The 21,921-nt window shown below is 59.4% G+C and overlaps 1 protein-coding gene across 2 annotated transcripts in view; it reads right to left on the reverse strand.

Annotated features, from left to right (window-relative positions):
• NHERF2 (NHERF family PDZ scaffold protein 2) overlaps window positions 1-21,694 on the reverse strand; it is a 38,413-nt gene extending 16,719 nt beyond the window's left edge. The window contains exons 1-2 of one of the 2 annotated variants that reach the window (XM_074841513.1): window positions 21,369-21,694; window positions 16,784-17,041 (exon numbers count right to left, since the gene is read on the reverse strand). In XM_074841513.1, coding sequence (XP_074697614.1) covers window positions 16,784-17,041; window positions 21,369-21,578 — 468 coding nt within the window. In that variant the 5' untranslated portion in view covers window positions 21,579-21,694. The remainder of the gene's footprint in view (window positions 1-16,783; window positions 17,042-21,368) is intronic. The other variant, XM_074841514.1, reaches the window with a different exon arrangement.
• Window positions 21,695-21,921: the final 227 nt, after the last annotated feature.

The following is a 21,921-nucleotide window of genomic DNA, read 5'->3' on the forward strand; positions in this document are numbered from 1 at the left end:
CCACACCACCCTTGGACCTGCCACTTGAGGCAAATCATTGTCATTTTAGAAGGAAAAAGGTTTCGGAAACACTGTTCGAGCTGGTCCATTTAAAAATGCACAAACAAGACATTAAATAACAATGAAATGCTCTCAATTAAAAAAAAAACAAAACAAGCCTGGTTGGGTGTTGCCAGCTCTCATAATCTCATTGTAACTCTTGCAGCATCTGATTTTTCCACCCCCCTCCCCCCCGAGTTTCCAGTGCTGCTGCTGTTGAGAGCTGGGGTCCCCTGGGGACACCCCTTGGCTCACCGGGGTCCCCCAGGGACACCCCCCTGGGTCACTGGGACACCCCTGCACAGGCTTCGTGTCACCTCCACGCAGGTCCCTGCAGAGACCGGGACCGTTCCCATCTCATACACCTGGAGGCTTCATGCACACTCCACCACGGAGCTGATATCATAAACGTCACTGACTGATTAACAAAGGGTTTCCATGCAAATAATTAGTCAGTGCCAACCTCCACACTAGCAGAATCCACTCGCAGGAGCACCAAACCACCCGCGCTTTGGTCTTTTCTATTTCCTGAAACAAACTCACCTCCTGGATTTTAAGGGGCAGCAGAGCAGCCCCCCACACTCTGTTGTCCAAGCAAAACCCACCTGCCCCTAGAAAAGCCCCTCCCTGGCTCCAGCGCCCGCACGCCGGCCCAAGCTCAAGGCCATGAGGCCACCAGTGTCAGAGACCCTCTCGCCATCACCACTGACCCAGCCCCAAGCTCCAGCCCTAGGCTGGGGCTGTCCCCATGCTCCCCCCAGCCCCTGCCCACCGCTGCCGCCTTCCCAAAGGGCGCTAACTCACAAAACTAATCTGCGCCTTCAAACCAGCACCCGCAGCGTGACTTTGAGCAGGAATAGGGAAAAAAAGGGCTTTCCAAAGACCTGTGTCGCGCAGGCATCGGCACGCGCTTTTGAGCAGGAGCAGGGATGCCACAGGCTGCACGATGTGAACTTGCCGGCGGCCCAGCCCAGCCCAGCCCCACCGGAATGGCCACAGGTCTCTCCGGGATGCTCAAAACCATCAGTAGCCACATTCCAGGGCCATCTGCAGCCCCACTGCCCTGTAGCAAATACGTGGGGCAAATGCACAACCTGCGATGGGCTAAAACGCCTTGAGAAGTCATGCTTTAGGGGTTTATTCTAGGAATAAAACACCGGTGCCAGCGTGGACACCCGGCTGTCCTGGTTCCTCCAGGAGAGGAGGAGGAAGAGGAGGACAGCTGAGCACACACACACACGCAATGAGATAGTCTAGTGCTAAGGCCAGGTCAGTGCCACCCACCACGGAGCCTGGTGGGTCCTGGCACACCACGGGGCAGAGTGGCTCCTGCAGGCCAGCATGGCGAAGCCACGATGCTGTCGTGCACCTCAGCAAGGGGGTTCACCCCCTGAACCCCCTGCCCAGACTGAAGGGATGCTCTTGGCACAGCTGGGAAGCAGGCAGCATCCCACGGCAGCACCACGATGGCAGCAGGAGCTCCGTCCCCGCTTGCCCTCCCCGACACAGGGATTTTCTCAAGCAGGGCTGAGCCCATCTGCCACCTCAGCCCCATCACTGTGTGCCATCACCAGAGAGCAGGGCTCGTCCCCTAATCAGCTCAGTCCTGCCTGGGACCACCTCACCCACAGCACACTGCACCCACCGGTGCTTTCGGGGCAGCTCCCGGTGGGTTTTGCCGTTTCCTTGGGGCAGCCAAATAGGCTCTAATGTGGCTGTGAGGAATGGCACCGCCTGGATGCACTCCAGGCTCCCCATCACCCTGCGACATGCCAGGCCTTTCCGCCTCTGCTCGGCTGAGCTGGAGAGAACACAGGCAGGAGCATTCCTGCCTAATTTACATTGTTAACATATTTTCTTTTAAGTCAGCTCCCATGGCGTTTCCTCTCCTTTCACATGTGGTTTCGGTCAGAAAATGGCTCCTTTGCTCGCCTGCTCCCTGCAAAGAAAACCTCCACCAGCAGAGCCCACCGGGGCTGGGGAACTCTGGGCTCCCATCCTGCTCCACGGCCACCTCGGGACACAGAGAGGTCCTGTGGGGACAAGGGACACTGCTCAGGGCCTCAGTGTCCATCCCCGCTGTCTCACCTCCAGCCAGGACCTCTCCATCCCCCATACTTTGGCTTTTCTGCTGCAGGCATCGAGCACCGAGGGACCCACGGGAGGGACCCCTTTGGGGGTTGCGGAGGAGAAGGGCAGCTCCAGCACCGCAGGATCCTGACCAAAACCCAAACACTGGCCGCAGAGCAGCAAGGGGTGATGCCAGGAGCCGGGAAGGAGCCGAGCAGGGGGAGAAACTCGTGCAGGAAGGGGGCCCAGGGCCGCAGCACCACCAGAACAAGGGGCCCATTTACACCCGCCCTGACACAGGCACCCTCCCTTGGCAGTAATGGTTATACTGGGAGCCGAGCTGAGCCGCGGGCAAGCTTTAATTGCCACTATTATTACTACAATTTTGTTGGAAGCTCAAAGGCCACTGCCTTTGCTCAGATTTGGGGATGCACTTAACTTTAAGCAGATGCTCATTGCCCTGATCTGGGAAGGGGAGGGGAGTGGGGGGGGTCTTTGCATCCCCGCCGTTTAAACCCACTGTCTTTCATGATACAAAGAGGAGGAAAGCTGGGAGAAGCGGGAGCCCTCACGGCGGCTGCCGGCAGTGCCCGCAGCCCTGCTCGCCGTGAGAACCAGGGAGGCTTTGGGCTCGTGCCACGGCCAGGAGCGGGATTACTGCCTCCATTCACGGCCGTGCCAGGGATCCGCCGCCTGCTACAGCGGGGCTGGTTTTCATTCCCCTTCCCCCAGGAATGACTCAAATTTTCCCATTAAAGCAGCACCAGAAAGGGGGCTATTGTAGCCCTGCATCCCCCCGGGCCAGAGGGACCTCAGTGACACTTTGCGGGGGGGACAGGGCTGAGTGCTGATGGCAAATGTCAAAGGAGCCTCAAAACCCAGCCAGAAAGCGGGACTGCTGCGAGGCGGGGAGGCAGAGCACCCCTGGGTCTGCGCCACAGGGCAAGGACACAGCAGCTCTCCCACCGTCCCCATAGCTGGGAAAAGCAGAGCCAGGATGCTCCCGGGGCTTCCCAACCTCTGGATGGTCCTCAGCTCCACGCTGGGATGCTGCGGCCCCCCCACGCTGCCGGGAAGGGCTCGGGGGCTCCCTCCCTCCTTCGCCGGCCGCACATGTTTCACCCAGCTCCGTCCCCCGGCTTGGAGTCAGCCAGCGCCGAATCGGCTCAAACTCCAGATGTTGGTGAAATGCTATAAATAAAAGAGGGGGAAGGGGAGACAGGACTGGTGGGACGCCAGGCCCACCGAAACACAAGCAGATGTTCCCCTTCCCCACTGCACCCGTCCGCAGCAGGGATGGGGGAGAAAGGCAGCAGTTCCAGCACCCAGAGGTGCCCCCCGGCTGGTGAGACCCCCTCCAGCACCTGCAGAAGGGGGAATAATTCAGAGGTTTTCCACCAGCCAGGCCAGGAATAACTCCTCGGGCAGGACCAGCTCAGTAAACAACCTGCTTCCATTTTTATATAGCCACAACTCTAATTACCACCCACCCCGTTAGCCAAGAAGGTGTTTCAGCTCCGACACCAGTGGTCAAAAGAGAAAAACTTCGCTTCATTCTTCCAACAGAGACCTGACAGCCTGACTGACACTCACTCTTAAAGCTCGTTGCTTTACAGCATCTCCTGGGCGGTGACGGCTGCTGCCTCCACACCGCAACAGCCGGGAGAGTTTGGGGTGCTCCCTGGGGTCTGCAGCAGTGTCCATGCCAATCCCTGCCCCGAGAGAAAAGGAGCTGAGCTGCCGCAAAAATCTTTTTTAGCAGGGCCTGTGATCACCCTGAAACAATCAGAGTTATCTTTAATATCACCAGGAGGAGAGGAGGGGTGCTGCAGGTTCCTGAGGGCACCAGCACAACCTGTGCCGTGGTGCCACCGTCCCTCGCCTTGGTGTCAAAGCTTCACGTCACCACCGACCCAAACTGCCACCAAGGCACCTCACCTACCTGTGCAGGCTGCCAGCCCCGAACCCAAGGTCTGGGCTTCTGTAGCTTATTTAAATTGCTTCCATTATTCAAATTGCTCCAATTACTTAAATTGCTCCAGCTGGGTTTGAGTGATAGAAGCATCAAAAAAAAAATTATTTGTTTTTAAAGGGCAAAAGACACTGAGATTTGTGCTGGCTTCCCCAAGAGCTGCAGCGCTGCTGCCCCAGCATCCTCCCGCCAGCCGGGGGGGCTCAGCCAGGTGCTGTGTCTCTGCCCGGGGTGGGGGGCTGCTGGAGGAGTGGGGGCTGCACCGGCACACACACACCCGGTGCCCTTTGGATGCATCCCACCACCTCCTCTGCCAAGGCACAGCACAAAGGGAGCGAGCGGCCAGCCAGGAGACAGCCGAGCGAGCCCAATTAGCTGCGGAAAGTGTCCAGCCACGGGTACTCAGCAGGACCCACAGCCAAGCCACAGCTGATACAGTAATTTGGATATTTCTGGTGAGTGTCCAGTCCCTGCCAGCTCTGTTTCAGGAAGCACCGAGTCGGGGTCGGCGGTGCCAGCCAGGGTGCCACCAAGTCCCCGCTCTGCCCTCAGTCACAGCCCAAGGGTGGCTCCTGCGAGGAGGGGGACTGGGCGTGCCATGGAAACCCCACGGCTCCTTCCAGTCACAGAGGGGAAGGATGATGGGCACAGCAGGGACCCGCCATCCCTGGGGACGCTCACCCTGAGCCCTGCAGCCATGTCAGACACAGCGGAGGGGACAGTGTGGCTTGTCACCGGTGACCCGCAGTGCCCAGCAGCCCTTTCCAGAGCTGCGCAAAAGCAATCAGAAAAAAATCAACAAGGTCCTTCGCAGTCCCCTGGCACTGCGGGAGCAGCGGGAAGGGGTACACACCTTCGCTGAGCCATGCACCAAGTGTCCAGGTGTCCCCCAAACCTGTGTACCCCAACCTGGTCCCTCCCAGGCGCTATGGGATGCAGATCCCCTGGGAGAGCAGGGTGGCCGTGCCAGCACCCTGCCGCAGAGCTGGACCTCAGCCACGGCCCCAGACACGACAAAAGGTTATTATCCCGAGAAACTGCCCGCCAGGAGAAAACAAGAGCAGGAAGGATGTGAAGGGTGGGGAGGACGCCTGATCTCCAGCCCGCAGTGACAGTGCCTGCCAGGCTGGGCTGCCCCACAGGACGGGACGGCTCCTGCCCCCACCCCGGGCACCCCACACCAGAGCGGGGTGATGGGGAAAGCGTTTCACTTACAGCCTCCCACCAGTGTTTCAGCTTTAAGCTATTTGCTTGCAAAGAAATTAGAGCCTGACCTCATCAGCTGATCAGGTGAGGGGGTAGGACTAAATATGCCCCTCTCCAAAATCCCAGGCACCGTGCTGCAGCTCCATCTGCACATTAAGGAAATTCCTGAGCCCAAAGGAGCCTCTCAGGAGAGGGACTGTGGCCAGGGCCATATCCTGGTGACAACCACACATCCCTGGTGGGGACAGTCTTGGGTGAGGGTCCCCGACAGGCACATCCCCTGGCGAAGGCTGCCAGCTGGGGACCCTCTGATCCCACTCGCCTGCCCCCCAGCAGCGAAGCCACCAGCCAAGCTGTCCCTGCCATTCCTCAGCAATCCTCCAGCTGGGGAATTTCTCAGTCACAAGAAGCAGCTTCCCCCCCCCCCCCCCGGCGCTTTGCTGGCGTTTGAGCAGAATTAGACAGCAAAGGCACCCGCGCTCTCCCCAGGGCGAGGCTGGAGCCAGGAACAGCAGCACAGGCTTGGCTGGGAGCAGGGAGCAGCTGGCCCAGCTCAGGGAATGACACGGGGGAGGGAGGATGGAGGAGACCAAAACCGCCACGTGCATGTGTTTTCTTTGAGAGACAACTTTTCCAGCACCATCTGCCAAGGGAACGCGCAGCCGGGATACCAGCGAACTCCCCTGCTCCGGAGGGATCAGCTCCGGGACAACGCGGGGCAGCAGCGTGAGTCCTGGCAGGCTGGGATTTGTCCAAGAGAAGAAACGTGGTATCTCTGTTCTGGATTCAAAGGGATCTCACCAGATCCAGAGGGATCTGTTTTCTGGTGGGTAGGAGGGAAAGGAGTGTCGGTCACTGCACAGGGCTCAAACCGCAGCTCGAGTTGCTGGAACAGGGGGAAAAGTCCTTCCCACGCTCGCCACGAACCCCCCGGGTGAGGGGAGGGATTGCTGCAGGAGATGGGAAGGCAGCGGGAGATGCTGGGAATGAGCTTCCCAGATTGAACCGTCCTCCCTCCCTCCCGCCACAGGGGCTGTGCCACAGCAGGGAGCTCAGGGCCCCCGAGGGAGAGACATGCCCCGCTCCATGGCACCCCAAATCAGAGGCACAACTGTCACCCATGCTGGCACGTCTCAGTGTCCTCAGCCTGCTCCAAGGACAGGCAAGGGATCCCAAACAGAGTGTCCGGCACAGGGCAGGACCCAACGCACACCCCACACCCGAGCTCGCCCTCGCTTGCAGCCGGAGGCCCTGGCCGGAGCCGTGCACCATAAAACCGCTGACCACGCCGTATCAGCCTGCCCTTTGGACTCCTCAGCTTCTCGCTGCCGCCAAGCCTTGAGCAATCACTAAACCATTCGTTAATGCTGGCCCCATTCGCTGCCTTTAATAACCCTGGGTCATGAGCAGGAATCCAGCCGTACCAGCTTTGCGCTCCCAACGGCGACGAGCTCAGCACCACCAACGCTGAGGGAAATCCCCCTCGAGGTGGTGAGGGCACCACGGCGAGAACCACTCCCTCTCCAGAGGGCCCCATACACCCCATTAGATCCCCCCCAGCCCTGAACTCCTGGCTTGCACCCTGCAGGCTGCATGGCCACACTGCAGCGCCCGTGCCAGGGCTGGAGGACCCATCACAGCACCACATCCCACAGCTGCTTCCTGCTCCCACCCACCGGGAGCTCCCCCAAAAGCCTGATTTTTGGGGATGGGGGTGCAGTCCCCAGCAGGTCAATAACTAACCTGCAGCCCAGCAGAAAGGCAGCTTTTAGCTGAGATGTCTAACACAGGATGGAGAAGCCTGCGTTCTGTGTCCCGGGCCAGCAAGGACATGGCTCCTGATTCTCCCCCTGAACTCTCACAGCCTCTGCAGCCCCGGAGAAAGGGGTCACAGGTGCTATATTTAGACTTACAGAGCCCAATAAAGCACGTGCAGGGTGGGAGACAGCTCGCACAAGCCACCGTACTGGCCCTTTGGGGCTGATCATCTCCCCCTGCTCTGCCACCAAGCCCACCCCGTGCTCAGGCTGGGGCGAGGGGTGTGATGGACGCAGGGCAGGAGGAGCTGGGGGCAGCCCCGCAGGTGCTTCAGCTCCACAGAGCGTGCTGCACGCTCACCGCATGCTCGCCGTACGCCTTCCAGCTCCCACCACCACCCAGCAGCATCCCCAGCATGGGGACACATCTGTGCCTCCCCAGCCCGGCCCCTGCCCGGGGACAGGGGGAGAACAGGCGCTGCTCTGTGAGCGCCGGGGAGCACTGGGACCAGGGAAGTTCAATAGTTTACTACCAATATTTGTCTTGGCTGGGCGGCACGGCTCGCTGGAGGAAACAGGGCAGGGGGAGGGCTCCAAACATCCTCTGCATTCCTTATACCGAAAGTAAAGCCAGCGCTGTGGCACCCGTGCTTAGGGTTAACCAAATGTAAGGCCTTTTGTATTTAAAAATTCTGCAATAAAATATCCAGGGGTGCAATTTTCCAAAAAGCAGGAGTGAAAGGCCTTGCTCACAGCCCTCGGCTTGACACGCGAGCTACCCCTTCCTCCCAAAACCCCACAACTCAAAGCTTTTGCCCAAAATCTGTCCCTGGAGCTGATCCAGACACAGCACCCAAAGTCCATGGCTGTGCCTGGGGCTCTCAACCTCCTCCACACAACTCAACCCTCCTTCCACAGCCGCCATCGCAAATCGCTGGCGCCAGCTGCGTCCCACAGCGCTGCCAGAAAACACGGGATCAACCTGAGACCCGATGCAACCGCGGAACAGCAGAGCTCACTGGCTCAGCCCGTACCACTGCGATACTCAGCTCCAAAAATGACATGTTTTATAAACCCAGCTCCTTAAAAATTGAGATCACAGAAGATGCCCTTTGCTTGCCAAACACTGCGGGGAGCTGAGCACCCTCCTGGGCGAGGTGCTGGTGTTTTATCTCCAGCCCAGGCGGCCAAACGGCACCTCCGTGCTGGGGCAGATAAGGAGGTTGGGCAGCAGCTCTGCCAAAGCCCCGCGCCGCGGCGGGTGGTCCAGGACAAAGTGCATTTTCGATGCAGAGCGGGAGAACCTCCCGCGATAACCCCCAGAGCCAGCACCAGGCTCCGGCTGCTCCTGCTGATAAACCCCAAAGCAAAGGTGGGTGCGGGGTGCCGGGCACACTCCGGTGCTGGCTGCAGGGCTCTGAGAAGGGCTCCCTGCCTCTGTGAGAGGACCAGAAAGCTGCAGTAAAAGCAGCCACCCCAAGAACAGCCTTGGCACGGCCGCCTGCAAAACCAAAAGATGGATTCGGGCGCCCAGCAAAACCTAGGAGCTGCACGAGGCAATTTTTATCCCCGTGTTCAGGCTGCCCCAAGCGCCCCCCCAGCACAGCAGCGGGTCTCCTGTGTACCCCATCCCCAGGACAGATGCAGCCCCCCGATGTCTGTGGGAGACCTGCACTCATTAGCAGCTGCCAGACAAGAGCAGGGAACTCTTCCAGGCAAAGCAGACTATTCACTCCACTTAGAACTAATTAGGGCTTGTCTTAATTAAATCCTGCTCACCATGAACAACGCCAGGGCCAGAATTAACTGATTTACCTGGGATGGCCTTTGGCTGCCCAGGAGTGACTACTAGCCCACCGCAAGCGAGCCAGCCCTGCGCCAGCCATGGCAAGGCAGGAGGTGATGGGGCTTAGGAAGAGCCACTGGAGACCTGCCCCACAGCAGAGCGTCACACCCAGAGGATGCTGGTCCTGCCGGGTGGCACAGCCCCAGCCCCCAGGGCTGCGGGAAGAGCTGCCACAGCACACCCCGGGGTGGGAGCTGAGCCCAACAAGGCAGGATTAGCCCTCCTGCCACCTTTTGTGCTGCTCTTTCTTTAATGGGATTAAACCCTGTAAACCCCTAAGAGGGTTTAATCACATCGAGTGGCAGGGTCCGTGCAGGCAGCGAGCCTTGCTTAACTGGGTTTGTGGCAGATGGTGGTGGAGGGGCCCAGGACCACATGCAGACACCAACTCACCTACCCCCCTCCTTTCTCCAGTGTCCCCAGCCGTGGGGCAGTGCACAGGCCGGTGCAGTGCCGGGGCTGGAGACCCCACTGAGGGAAAGATCCACCACCCAGCAGTCCGAGCCCAAGACACCCGCAGAGCAGCCCCGCACACCACTGCAGCACCAGTACCTACAGGGAATCATCGTTCTCACCCTCCCCTTGCTCATAAAACTACTTTTCAATTTGGCTTTCACAGACTCACCGCTAACAGACATCTACCACTGGCTTATTTTAACTGGTAACAAACTCTCGCAAGGCTTTAGTGCGAAAAGAGAGATATTTAGCCAACAAAATCCAGCTCCAAGTCTGGTTACGGTTTAAATGTACACAGCAGTGGAATCAAAACTCAGGAGTCCAGGCAAAAGCTGTAATGAAATTAAATTACGATATGGATCTTGCCAGAAATAATTATGTTGACAACTTGGGGTTCAACTCCTTATTTACAGAGACCTGTGGATCTGGAGAAGCCCTTCACTGATTATGAGTTTTAATTTTTTCTCCCTCTCATATCCCAACCTGGAGTCTCTCAAGATCACTGCCTGTAAAATCTCCATACCTAGAGACCGAGACAAGGACTGGGAGCCAAAACCAGCTCGATTCAGACCTTAATTTATACACTGAGGTCTCCAATAGTGCCGGGTAAATCACTCCACCTCAGGGCAGGAACGAAGTACACAGAGGCGATGCCACGACCATCACATCGCGCTCACGTTGCCTTTAGGGCTGCAACCAGCAAAGGGGTGTTGCCTTATGGATTAAAAACTGCTCTTTAAAACCTCCTTCAGCGGCTGGGTGTGCCCAGCCACCAGCTGGATGCCCTGGCCCCCTCTGGCCCGGGAACGCACGCTGTAAGTCAGCATACGCACAGCACCTTTGCTCCGTGTCATTCCCCTCCCCACAAGAAATCCTGTAACACCAAAACTTTTGCCCCTGGGTGGGAGCAGCCCCATGCCCAGGGTGGGGCTGGGCAGGAGGAGGTGGGATTCACCCAGACCCGCAGCATCATCAGGTCTGGGGTCAAACTTCTGGAGATGCTTTACCCACCCGCACTGCACAGTGGCACCAGGGACAGAACTGGACAAACAGCTGGAAACGTGCAGTGTGTGCCCTCCTCCACAACTCATTTGGGTGATGGGAATAAATAATCAAAAAAAACCCCAAACAACCCCAAACCCAATATTGTTTTAAGGTTTTCTCCACCATGTCAGGATCGTGAGCCCAACCAGCCTGGAAAACTCAAAGGGATGGAGCAAAGTCACAGCAGAGGTTTTGTGCAGCTGCCAGGGCACATGCAGAAAGCCCTGATTTTGCCAGAAGATTTTTAATTTATTTGAAACCATTTAATATTTTTACTATTGAACAGAACCATTAAACAGCTGGCGAGGAGCCCACTTATGAGCAGGGCTGTTATTAAAGCAAGCTGCTCAAGCGCATCCCTGCGAGCAGAGGGGGCCAGGGCCGGCTGTGCCGGAGCAAGCTGCATTTTGAACAGCTCCCATTTAATATCAGTTTTCAAGCCATTTTGAGGGAAAGGTTTTGATTACTTGAGGATGCAGAAGGGAGCAGCACCGGCTGGACCACACGCAGCATCTCTTGGTGACAGCAGCGTCACCGCTCTGCAGCCAGGCAATGGGCTGGGATGCAGACACCCCACCCCCCCCCCCCCCCCATACTCCTGTCCCCCTCCCAGGGCGGTGGCAGGTCCCAGGGGGGAGCCCACTGTCCCCTCGCAGGACCGGGTGTCCCCTGGGAGCACGTGGCCCCAGGAACAAAGGCTCTTGGCAGGGCGCAGCTCCTCTCGATGCTAATCTGCCTCCTGCCTCCCGCTCCCTTCCACTCGCTTTGTATTTCACTAAAAATATCGCAGCGGAGGAAGTTTCTGCTGTGGGGTGGATGCTCTCCTCCCGGGGAGGGGCTTCCTGCGCTGCCCCGGCACAAAAATAACCCCCCAGACGAGTTTCTCCGTGGGACCCGCTGCCCACACCAAGCCCAGGCAGGTGAGCTGCGGCCGGGGGACACCTGCTCAGCCCCCTCCTTCTGTCCCTGCAGCGGACCCACAGCTCCCGGGCGTTTTGGGTGATGGGACACAGCCACAGTCTCCACCAAAGGAAGCGTTTTGCATCCAAACCCCTTTCCCACAGCACCGGGAGGGTTGGAAGCCAGGGCTGCTCCTGCTGTGCCCCAGCATGGTGAGCAGCACGCTGTTTTCTTCACCTTACAGCGGCATGGGTAAGTGTCCCATCTCGTATCTGGATTGCATCCAGCAGGACAAGGCTCAGCTCCCTGCCAGCACCTCCTCCGAGTGCTGCGGCAATACCCAGCCCACGCCGCTCCTCCGCGGGCTTGTCACAACCCGAGCCCAGGCTCCCGCAAACCCCACTCTGATACCAAAAGCAACGCACAAAAATCAGAAGTTAACACACTGCCGATGCACGAGCAGACGGGGCCACGTGGGGAACGAGGCTGGGGCTGCCCCAGTCCCGCTGTGGGGACCCGCAAGGCTATGGGGTGCAGAGCCCCAAACCTGCTGTCCCTCGAGCAGCGCAGACTCCGCTGCTCCCAAGCGCCTGCACCCCAGGGGGGGACAGAAGTGCAACCAGCTCCTGAAACACCCCAACACTGAGGGGGCTCGGCAAAAACAGGTCTCATCCTGCTCCTTCTAACCAAGCACCAAGCACAGACGGACCAATGGTCTGAAAAAAATCAGTTGTTTTTTGGCATTTATCCTATTGCTGCCTGCATGGGAAAGGGGCAGGCTCCCGAGAAAGCAAAACACTCCACGCTTTTTAGCAAAGCCCATGACGTAGCCGCCTCCCGCAGCCCAGATGGCCACGGGCCACCACGCCACTGTCCCACCAGGCGAGGGGGAAGCATCCCACTGCCATCCCCGGAGAGGGTCCCTCCTGTTGCCACATGCCCCAGCCTCCATCCCCAAGATGCTGTGAGCTGGAGCAGCTCCAGAGCCCACCCGCACCACCGGCACCGACTCCGCCTGGCCTGGTGACACACGATGCCGGCGAGCCCGGCACTATCAATAATGCAGCGGGGTCAGCACCGGCTTCCCCACAGCTCTGCCACACGCCGGCCCAACTCCTGCCTCTGGGACACGATTGAAGTGCTAAGCCCAAAAGCAAGCCTGGCTTTGCTGCTGCTCCTGCAGCACCCAGACCCCTCACCATCCCCAGGCAGCCCTGTAATGTTTTTTTTGCAGGGACACGGCCACAGCTCCTCGGGCTCTGTGCCGGAGGGTTTCCCCAGGCTGCTGCCAGCACAGCAAGAACCTCACCCAGGTTTGCTGCCCTCCCCGATCCTCATCTCCCCACAGGTCTGAGCCTGCCACCGAGGCCCAGGGAGCACAGGATGCTGCAGGGAAGTGCTTTAATTTAAGCCATGCACTTTTTTTTTTCTGTGTGTTTTTTTTCTAATCACATAATTACTGCAGACATTTCTGCTCATGTTAGGTTTTATTACATCTTTGTGGTTATTCTACAAGCCCTAAATTTTGGGCCTCAACTGAGTTGGCAAAGTTCTCCAAAAACATCTGTCCCGAGTTACCCCCCTTCCAGCACTCCGGCAGAAAGCTGGCGGCTGAAGATGTTGCAACACAGTTTTATTTGCAACAGAAAAAGTTCTTATTCCTGACCCAAACAGAAGTGTAAATATTTACTGTCTGGATGTCACAGCACTGGCCCCACACCTGTGGGTCCCGACAGGCACCCAGGCGCTCGTCCATCCTCCTCCAGGACACAGCATGCCTGTCCCCAGGCACACCAGCTCCTCTCGAGCACGACGCCTGCTCGCTGTCACGACAAAGCGCCAGCCACAACCCCCCGTGTCAGGGAGGGTCACCCATTCTCCTCCTGTTTGCCAGCAGCAATGCTACAGTGACACCGTCTCCCCCAGACAGTTTAACAACTGGCTGCGAATTCCCCTATGTCAAAATTCCCAGACCCAACAGGCTGCTTGAATCCAGCAGCTAGAAGATGTGGGTTTGTTTTCCAGAAGATAAACACCAGCTGTAAAGGTCCCTTTGCACACCCACCCCCCCGCCCCCATAGTTGTGCTTTGGTGTGACAGGAGCAGCGATGGCAGAGAACCACATCACCCCAAACGCATCCCAGTGCCTTCCCTGTTGTTCTTGTTTCTCCTACAAACACACCTGGAGAAAGCAGAGAGGCAGCAAATCCCAAGGACGCTGCTCATGTGGCTCAAACCCACGTGGCCATAACGGGGGGTCCCAGCAACACCCACAAAAGCGCTGCCAGCGCACTGTGAACACCGTGAACGCCCCCGGGCCGGCCGGCAGCATCCAGGCAAGCACCCAGCAGCACCGCTCAGCACCAGCCGGCCCCGCAGCACACCAGCCATTAGCCCAGGCATTTAATTAACAGCCACCACCAGCTCACACCGCTGTCCCAAAGGCACCTTTGCAATAAAAACTGCTCAGCACCCAACGCAGCCCCTGCCACCCTGAGACACCCCCCCGCCCGCTACCTCCGAACCTCCCAGGGGACTCGATGCTGGGTGCCAGGCAGAGCCAGAGCCCTGGGGAAAAGCAGAAAACGGCCGAGTGGCCACTAGAACGTGTTTGGAACGGGGGAGTACATGGCATGGGGGTTTTCTCAAGGGACACAGCGTGGGGCAGGCAGTGAGTGGGCAAACCCCTCCAGCACAGGCAGGACATGGCACAGGGCAAGGCAGACCCTGCTCCCCGTGCCACTGCGGCCACGAGTCCCCAGGGTGCCAGGGAGGTGCCAGCAGCCCTGCCGACCTGCTCGCTCAGGGCAGGCAGCCTGATTTTAAATACATGCTGAATTATTCATGGCATTACCGTGGTTCCTGGAGGACGAGGCCCTGGACACCAGGTCTTTGCCGGGGGTGCACACTGACCTCCCCACCCACGGCAGCTCTCCCAGGGGGATCACTCCTCTTGGAAAATAAGACTGGGGCAGCATGGGGGAGGCTGGCAGGGCCCTGCCCACCCTGCCTGCAGCATTGCCTCCCCGCTGCCCAGCACTACAGCTGCCCTGGGTGCCAGATTTCCCTCCTCTTTGTTTCAATTACTCATTGCTTCAGGCTGCACCGAACAACCCGGCCTCAAATGAAGGAAAACTGCAGCTTTTACATAAACAAATGTTGCTCAGAAAAAATGCTGCTCCCTGGGAGCAGCCTGGAGCATCAGCACCAGTTCCTACAGGGGCAGGATGGGGCCAAGGGTCTGCAGGGGAAGGGAGCTGCCTTTTCTTCTCCTTCAAACACCTCCAGGAAAGCTGCACAAAAGACTAAAGTGCTGCCAGCCCAAACCCAGCTTCTCCCAGTGCCACCCAGCTCAGAGCCTCGTCCCCTTCAAACCTGGTTGGGGACAAGTCTCTGACTGGACCCCAGCGGCCACAGCCAGGACAGAAATCTCCCAAACAGCCCCCGCACTCAGGAGCTGGGTACTCCACGGGGGCCCAGTGCCAGTGATCTGCAGGATGGGGATCAGGCTCAAGCTGCCCCACGCAGGGACACGGTGCTGGAAGGCTGAGCACTGCAGGAACTGGGGTGCACTATAGCTCCCCTGGCCTCCAGCTATTTTTGGATCTAGGAGGAGAGACACATCACCCAGACCAGGAGCCTGGAGCTGGTCTTGAAACAAGCAGGATGCAAGTCCGGCTGCTCCAGCCACCCTTGACCTTGTACCAGGGTCACTCAAGGCCCCAGAACGGAGAAGTGACCTTGGCCAGGAAAGGCTGCAGCACCCAACTCTTCAAAGAGCTGCCGCTCACGGAGGCGGGAGCAAACCAGCCGCTGACCTGAGCCTCTGCAAACACCCAACATGCTCAGTTCTGCCCGCTCAGCAGCCCATCCTCCACCCCACAGGGTGGGCATCACCCCCAGAGTCGGTTCCCTTTGTCCAGCTCAGGCTCCCCCAAACACCAGCCCCAGCTCTGGCACAGCAAGCACCAAATACCCCAGCCAAGCCCCCCCAGTCCCTCTGAGGGGACACACAGGTGCTTCTCCCCCCTCGCACCCCAGCCCTGTCTGGTTCTCCCTGTCCCACCCTCCTTGAAACCCAAAGGCCGGAAAGGACTGTCCTGTTCCCCTCGCCTGACTTCCCGTCAGCACACACTGTTGGATTGCACCCAGCAAACGAAACAGAGAGAGGATAGGAAATCCTCAGCTTAGAAAGCCACCCCCAGCCATGCCCAGCCACCCCCAGGAACGGCTCCTCTCCCACCAGCCGTCCTGGGGGTGAGCAGCCTCCCATGGGAAACACACCCATCATCATCACACAGAGCTTCAAACAGCTTCAAATCATGCAATAAGGGGGGAAAAAAGTAAATACTGCCTCCGACCCTGCCCCTGCCAGCCCCAGGAAAGGGGGTTTCCTCCTCTGCAAGGGGAGGGGAGGACCGGAGGTGAGACTCCCCTCCTTACTGCCTCCTGCCTTGTACCGGCATCGCCTCTTATCTGCGCAGGCAAATTTCTTCAGCCATTACTCCGGGGGGGCTCCTGAGGACACGAAGCTTTCCTGACTTTCCCATGTCCTCCTGGCAGCCCCACTTGTGGGCCAGCATCCAGCCACCACCCCACCCCTGAGGGGGCAGAGCGCGACCAGGCACCGCAGCCCCTGCAAGCTCCTGGGGAGGAGGAAGGGGAGGAGGAAGAGTGTGCCCATGGCAGCTCCACGCTGGAGGAGGTGGTTGAGCCCCAGCACTCCCTGCCCGATGGCACAGACCAGCAAGCACAGCGGGGCTGCAGGGTGGGGACACAGTCACTGGCTCAGCCACGCGACACCCGCATCGCCCCTGCCACCTTCACACCCCGAGCACGGGCAGCCCTGGGACCAAACCCTGTTATCTGCCGAGAGCAAGGCAGCGCCGTCGCCGCCAGCCCAGCCCCAGCAGCAAGGCAGCCATGGAAACTGGACGTTTTCCACCCCAAATTCTTTCCTTTTTGGAAAGGAGTTTACCAATAAAAGGCACTTACTGCAGAATCACAGTCCAGACCCAGGCCACTTGAAAAAGAGCTAATTTCCTTCCTATTTAAGCAAAAAGCTGAGAACACGTTCGCCCCAGATGTTCCCTCCCTCCTGCAAATAATGGAGGAGAGGGAAGCTCATTCACGAGCTCCAGCTTCATCACGTCCCTGCTCTGTGCAGCCTGGCCCCAGGGGTGAGTGAGAGCCAAGCTGGGACGCCGACCGGGGCTGAGGCACCATGGGGTCACTCATCCCCAGGGCTGACGACCCCCCGCCAGCCCCCAGCAGACCCTCAAGGGGCACAGAAGGGGAGAGAGCAGCGCAGCCCTTCAAGCAAGGGCAAATGAGGCCAAGAGACAGCTCACCCACTGCTTCAGGACACAGCAGGGGGGTCCCCAAAGCCAACAGCCACATACGGGAGGTTTTTTTCTGATGGGAAGCAAGCCATGCTTGCAGAGGGAAGCTCTGCACCCAGCAGCCCCAGACACCGCTCAGCTCTGCCCTCACCTTCCTGCTGCCGTGCGAGGAGAAGCTGTGCGAGTGCCGCTGGAGGCTGCCCCCGCTCAGATCCAGCTGCGGCTTCCAGACCTCCCCGTTGTCGCTGCCCACCGACTTGGTGGGTGAGACGCTGGAGTTCAGCAGGATCCCGCTGTGCACCATCTCCTCGGTGCACGTCAGGCGCAGGCTGCACAGGTACTCGTCTGTCTCCTTGTCCACCACCAGCAAGCGGGTCTCTGTCTCCACGGCTTTGATGCGCTGCACCACCTGGAAAGGAGAAGAACAAATGAGCAGAAACCCAGGGACTTCCCAGCTGCGGCAGGAGCTGGACCCAAGGACCATCAACTCCCCAACGCTCTCCTGCAGCTTCGGTCTTGCTGCAAGTTTGCTGTCACTTCCAGCCATCGGTGATGGGGGAGAAGGGCAAAGCCTGGCTTTGGTGGACCCCCAGGATGGAATGCCCATTGCCTTCAGCCCCAGGTGATGATGGTGATTGTTCTTTCCACTCCATGCCCTGCAACCCCCACAACAGCTCTGCCCAGGGCAGCTGCCCAGACCACCCGCTCTGCTCAGACAGGAGCTTTCACGGAGTCTGCTTCATTGCCCACGAGGATCAGAAACCCTGCTGCCTGGTTTTGTCCCTTAGAGGGACAACATCATCTGTCCCACCAAGCAAACAGTCCCACACACCCTTATTTCCTCAATCTGGGCTGTCCTTCTTCCCCCACACTCAGGGCAGGGTGGAGAGCCGGGGCACACAGGGAGGCACCAAGCACCCACACATGCATTTGGTGGCTGGGCTGCCTTTGCTGGATGCTCCCCGCTGCACCCACATACCAGCTACCCCCCCATCCTGGGTGAATTTATGAAAGAAACAACCCAATCTGCGCATTCATCCCTGCTCCATGCCAGGGGCCAGCAGAGATAAGGGAAACCAGTGCTGGGAGCAGGAGATGGGCCTGTCCCTGCCGGGATCCAGCTCCAGGCAGCGCTGAATGGGGACCATTGTCCTGTCGCTGCCCGGCTCCTTCGTGGGGATCGGTGACTGGCAACGGCTCTGAAAGGAGCTCACCACGTTGGGGAGAGGAGCAGATCGCAGCCAGGCAGGGGGGTAGATCACACCAGGGCAGATCCAGCACATGCACAGGAGCAGGGCAGAGGGAAACTGCTGCCAGATCCCAGCCAGCAGCCACAGAGGGCTGGCTCTGCTGGGCCACCTCCTCCCTGCACAGCCTTCATCCAGAGGAGGAGGAGGCAGCGTGGTATCTGGCAATGCTATCCAGCTATGAGGTGGCCCTGAAGACCACAGACCCATGACCCCCCAGGTGTGCTGGGAAACCCCCAAAGCAACGCTGGGCTTCCTTACAGGGCTCCTGCTCTGATCTAGGTCACACCGGCCAGACACACTGCAACTGCCAAGGTTATAAGTGACAAACGAGCCTAATGCGCAATTAGCTAGCATTTATTTACTCCCCTGCAAGCTCCCTTCAAGGTCAACAGAGCCGGTATCTGCAAACAAAAAAAACAAACCAACAACCAACAAGAAATTTATAGACTGCCGACAAGGCTGCTTGTCCTGAACGAACTAATCTGCTGCAGGCTGCAGCCTCCGTCTCCACACGCCGCGTCGGGCGGCAGCGTGCCCAGGGCTCCCATCTGTAACCAGCCTGAAAGGTGCTGTTCCATCAAGCCCCAGAAAATCCATCTGCTCCCTTTCAGATCTATTTACATGCGACATCAGACGGTGCTGCTGATACCGGCAAGGCTGTGCCCGCACGAGGCCTGGGACCTGGGAGCAGGCAGGCGACGCGCAGCAGTGGCAGGAGATGCAGGCAGGCGATGCCTGTGGGGAAAACGCAGGAGAAACGTGGTGGGTCCTGCCCAGAGACATCCCCCGAGCCTGCAGTTCGGGTGGTCCAGACATTAGGGCAGCAGAGTTAATCCCTGGCAGGGAGCAGGGTCCCACAGACCCATGACCAGACGCAAAGGGACTGCAGAGAGCGATGCTGGGGCTCAGCCCGCTGCTGAGCTCCCCAACAGCCCCGGGAAGAGCAACCAGGGAGCAAGAGTCCCCCCAGCCCCGCGAGCTGAGCCAGGCAGGGATGGAGAGCAGGCACAGAGCAGCCCCTCGCCCTCTCCCTGTTAGCAGGGACGAGCAGGAGGGGCTTTCTGTGACAAACTCCCCAGGCAGCAGGTCCCTGTGGGGATGGAGCAGCGAGGTGCAAGGCAAAGCGGCATCCAGGCGCATGGCAAGGTCCTGCCCGGCGCCGGCAGCGCCTGGCACCCTACCCGTTTCCGAGCCATGGTCACAGCCTCGAGTCCGCAGCTCTTCTGAAGATGACACAGCCTCCCCTGAGCATCCGGTGCCTCAGGACCTTCTCAGCACCGGTCCCAGCCCCATGATTTCCGCAGCTCCACCCAAACAGACTTTCACCCCTGGCTGCACCAGCACCAGCCCGGCAGAGCCAGCCCAGGCCCTTCCACCCTTGCCAAACACCAGCTGCCCGGGAAGGAGGCTCACGGTGCCGCTGGGAACAGCCCAGGTCATCCCTCTCATTCCCAAAGCGATGCCTCTGCCAGCCTCAGAGAGGACCTGGGGGCTTTTCCTCGCTCCGGGCACAGGCCACTGCCCTGCCCCACGCACCCCCTGCCCAGGCGAGGAACTGAGGAGCCAGGATGCAATTTTGCATCCAAGAGATGAAATGCCCTGAGAACACATTCTGCCTTCGCTCCTTGGGTAAGGCCAGGAAAAAACAGAGAACAAAGACACAAATGCCGCCAGCTCCGGCTCGAAACAGAGTTACACCCAAACAGCAAGGCCTTGTTTGCTGCGGGCTCTGTCCCACCGCAGCTTCAGACGCACATGGATAAATGTTACTTATTCAAGGTTGGGGACCTCAGGAGTACAAGGAGGAGAGGCCACGGCGAGCCAGCAGCTCTAAATCGGCAGGAGCCAGCGTCTGACCCACCACCACATCGCCCTTCCCGCAGTCCATCAGGGCTGGGGGTTTTTTTTGGGGGGGGGAAGAGGTTCCTCCTGTATCGAGGCAGGAGGAAGGGTGATCCCAGAGCATGTCCCGGGGCAGGGCTGCTCCTGCTCACACACACTAACACCATCACAGCGGGAGCACAGCACAGCAGCGAGCCCCGTGACACCTCAGATGGGACACTGCATCCCACAGCAGGGAGCGAGTGCCAGGGCTGAATCCTGCCTCCGCCAGCAGAAAATGGAAGACAGGAAAATTTCTCCCCTTTCACTTGACCTACTGGAAACACCCCGCACGTTTCAAAGACACAGCTGCTGTCTCAGCTCCGCTACCGCCCATCCCCAGCATCCCAGTTTCAGCAGGGAGCTCTGATGGCTTCCAATACAACGCAGCTCCTTACAGACCACAACCCTCCTTTCTGCCCAGCCAGATCAAAGATGTGGATCCTCCTTCAGGGGTTTTGAAATCACATTCAAGGCAAACCATTAACTTTCACACAGCTGGCTCTGATCATCAAAACAGGCTCAATTAGCCATGAAAACCCACCAAGCCCAGGGAGAGGAGTCCCCAAGGCTTTACTGGAGCCACCTGGAAGGCTCTTGCCTCACCTTCTGCACAGCAACATCCACACCAGGTGGGTGAAGCCCAGGAACCCGCAACCCCCCCAAAACTCTGCCAGGTCCTCAAGTTACGTGAGGCACAACCCTGCTCTGCCCCGATAAAGCACCAGCAAGTAGGGCCGGCCATATGTTTTAAGTTACTAAAGCATCAAACTCCGCAGAGCCCCGCGGGCCATCAGGCAAAGGGGCACAATCAACCCAGGCTCTGGGTCTGCAGGGGGACAGAAGCAGCCTGAATCTCATTGCTTGGTTTTTGGACTAAGCTGTTTAACAAATACAAGTTTCTGGTTTATAAGCAGAAAATGACACAGCCTGAAGGGTGCAGCTCCTGTTACAGCACTGAGAAACAGCTCGCTTGGATCCCCCCCCCCCCACTCACAGCCCTGGTCTAATAACAGCCATTATTTCCCTACAAGCCCTATCTTACTTAAGCCAGTCAAACTGCTGAACATCTGCAGAGCTTTATCAGTAGATTTTAAGGCATCCTTTACACACTCTGGGCTGCACAAGCAGGAGCAGTTCGCCCGAAGTGGCCAAGAAAACCCACAGCAGAGCCGGAAATAAAGCCTGGATCTCCCCATTCCTTTCCACCACAGATTGCATAACGCAGCAGGGCCCTGCCCATACCGAAACACCTTCGCCTTTCCCACCTTTACACCATTACAACAGCCTTTCCCCCGCAGCGAGACAACCCTGCTCACGGCAGCCCCCCGTCCCAGGCACACAAAGCCCCCCCTGCAGCCCAGGCCTACGATTTGGGGGGGTTGGGGGCACCCACCGCAGCAACCACCAGCACTGGCCAGGCCAAGGATGCCCCAGCATTGATATTTTTTGGGGAAAAACCACCCCTCCAGCGCACCCCCGAGAGGCTGGAGCCGAGCGGAGCCAAGCCGGCGGAGAGGCTCGGGAGCCGGGGTGCTCGGTCCCGGGGGGTGTCCGCGCTCCGCTGCCCGCCCTGCCCATCCCCTGCCCGTCCCCTGCCCGCACCTGATGGTGCGTCTCCTGCTCCACGTTGAGCCCGTTCACCTCGACGACGCGGTCCCCGGCGCGCAGCCCCGCCGCCTCGGCCGGCGAACCGGGCTCCACTTTGCGGATGAACTGCCCGCTCTTGCCCTTCTCGCCGTGCAGGTGGAAGCCGTAACCGCTCTCCCCCTTCAACATGCGGCACAGCCGCGGCTTCAGCTGGTCCTTGGCCATGGCCGGGGCGCCCGGCGGAGCGGAGCGACGGGCGGGCGGGGGCGGGCGGCCGCGGGGCCCCTTTTATGGGCGGCCCGGGGCGGGCGCGGAGCGGCGGGGCGCGGAGGGGCGGGCCGGGGCCGGGGCCGGAGCCAGGGCCGGGGCCGGGGCCGGGGCCGGGGCTGGGGCCGGGGCGCTGCGGAGCGCGGCCATGCTGCGCGCTGCCCCGCGGGGACGGGAGCGCGGCGGGCGGGGATGGCGACGGGGATGGGAACGGGCCGGGAGGAGCCGGGGCGGAGCCGCGGACGGGGACGGAGAGGGCGGAGCTGGCACCGGGACCGGCACCGAGATCGGCATCGGGACC

This window comes from Strix aluco, chromosome 15 (genome assembly GCF_031877795.1).
Source record: "Strix aluco isolate bStrAlu1 chromosome 15, bStrAlu1.hap1, whole genome shotgun sequence".
Lineage (NCBI taxonomy): Eukaryota > Metazoa > Chordata > Aves > Strigiformes > Strigidae > Strix > Strix aluco.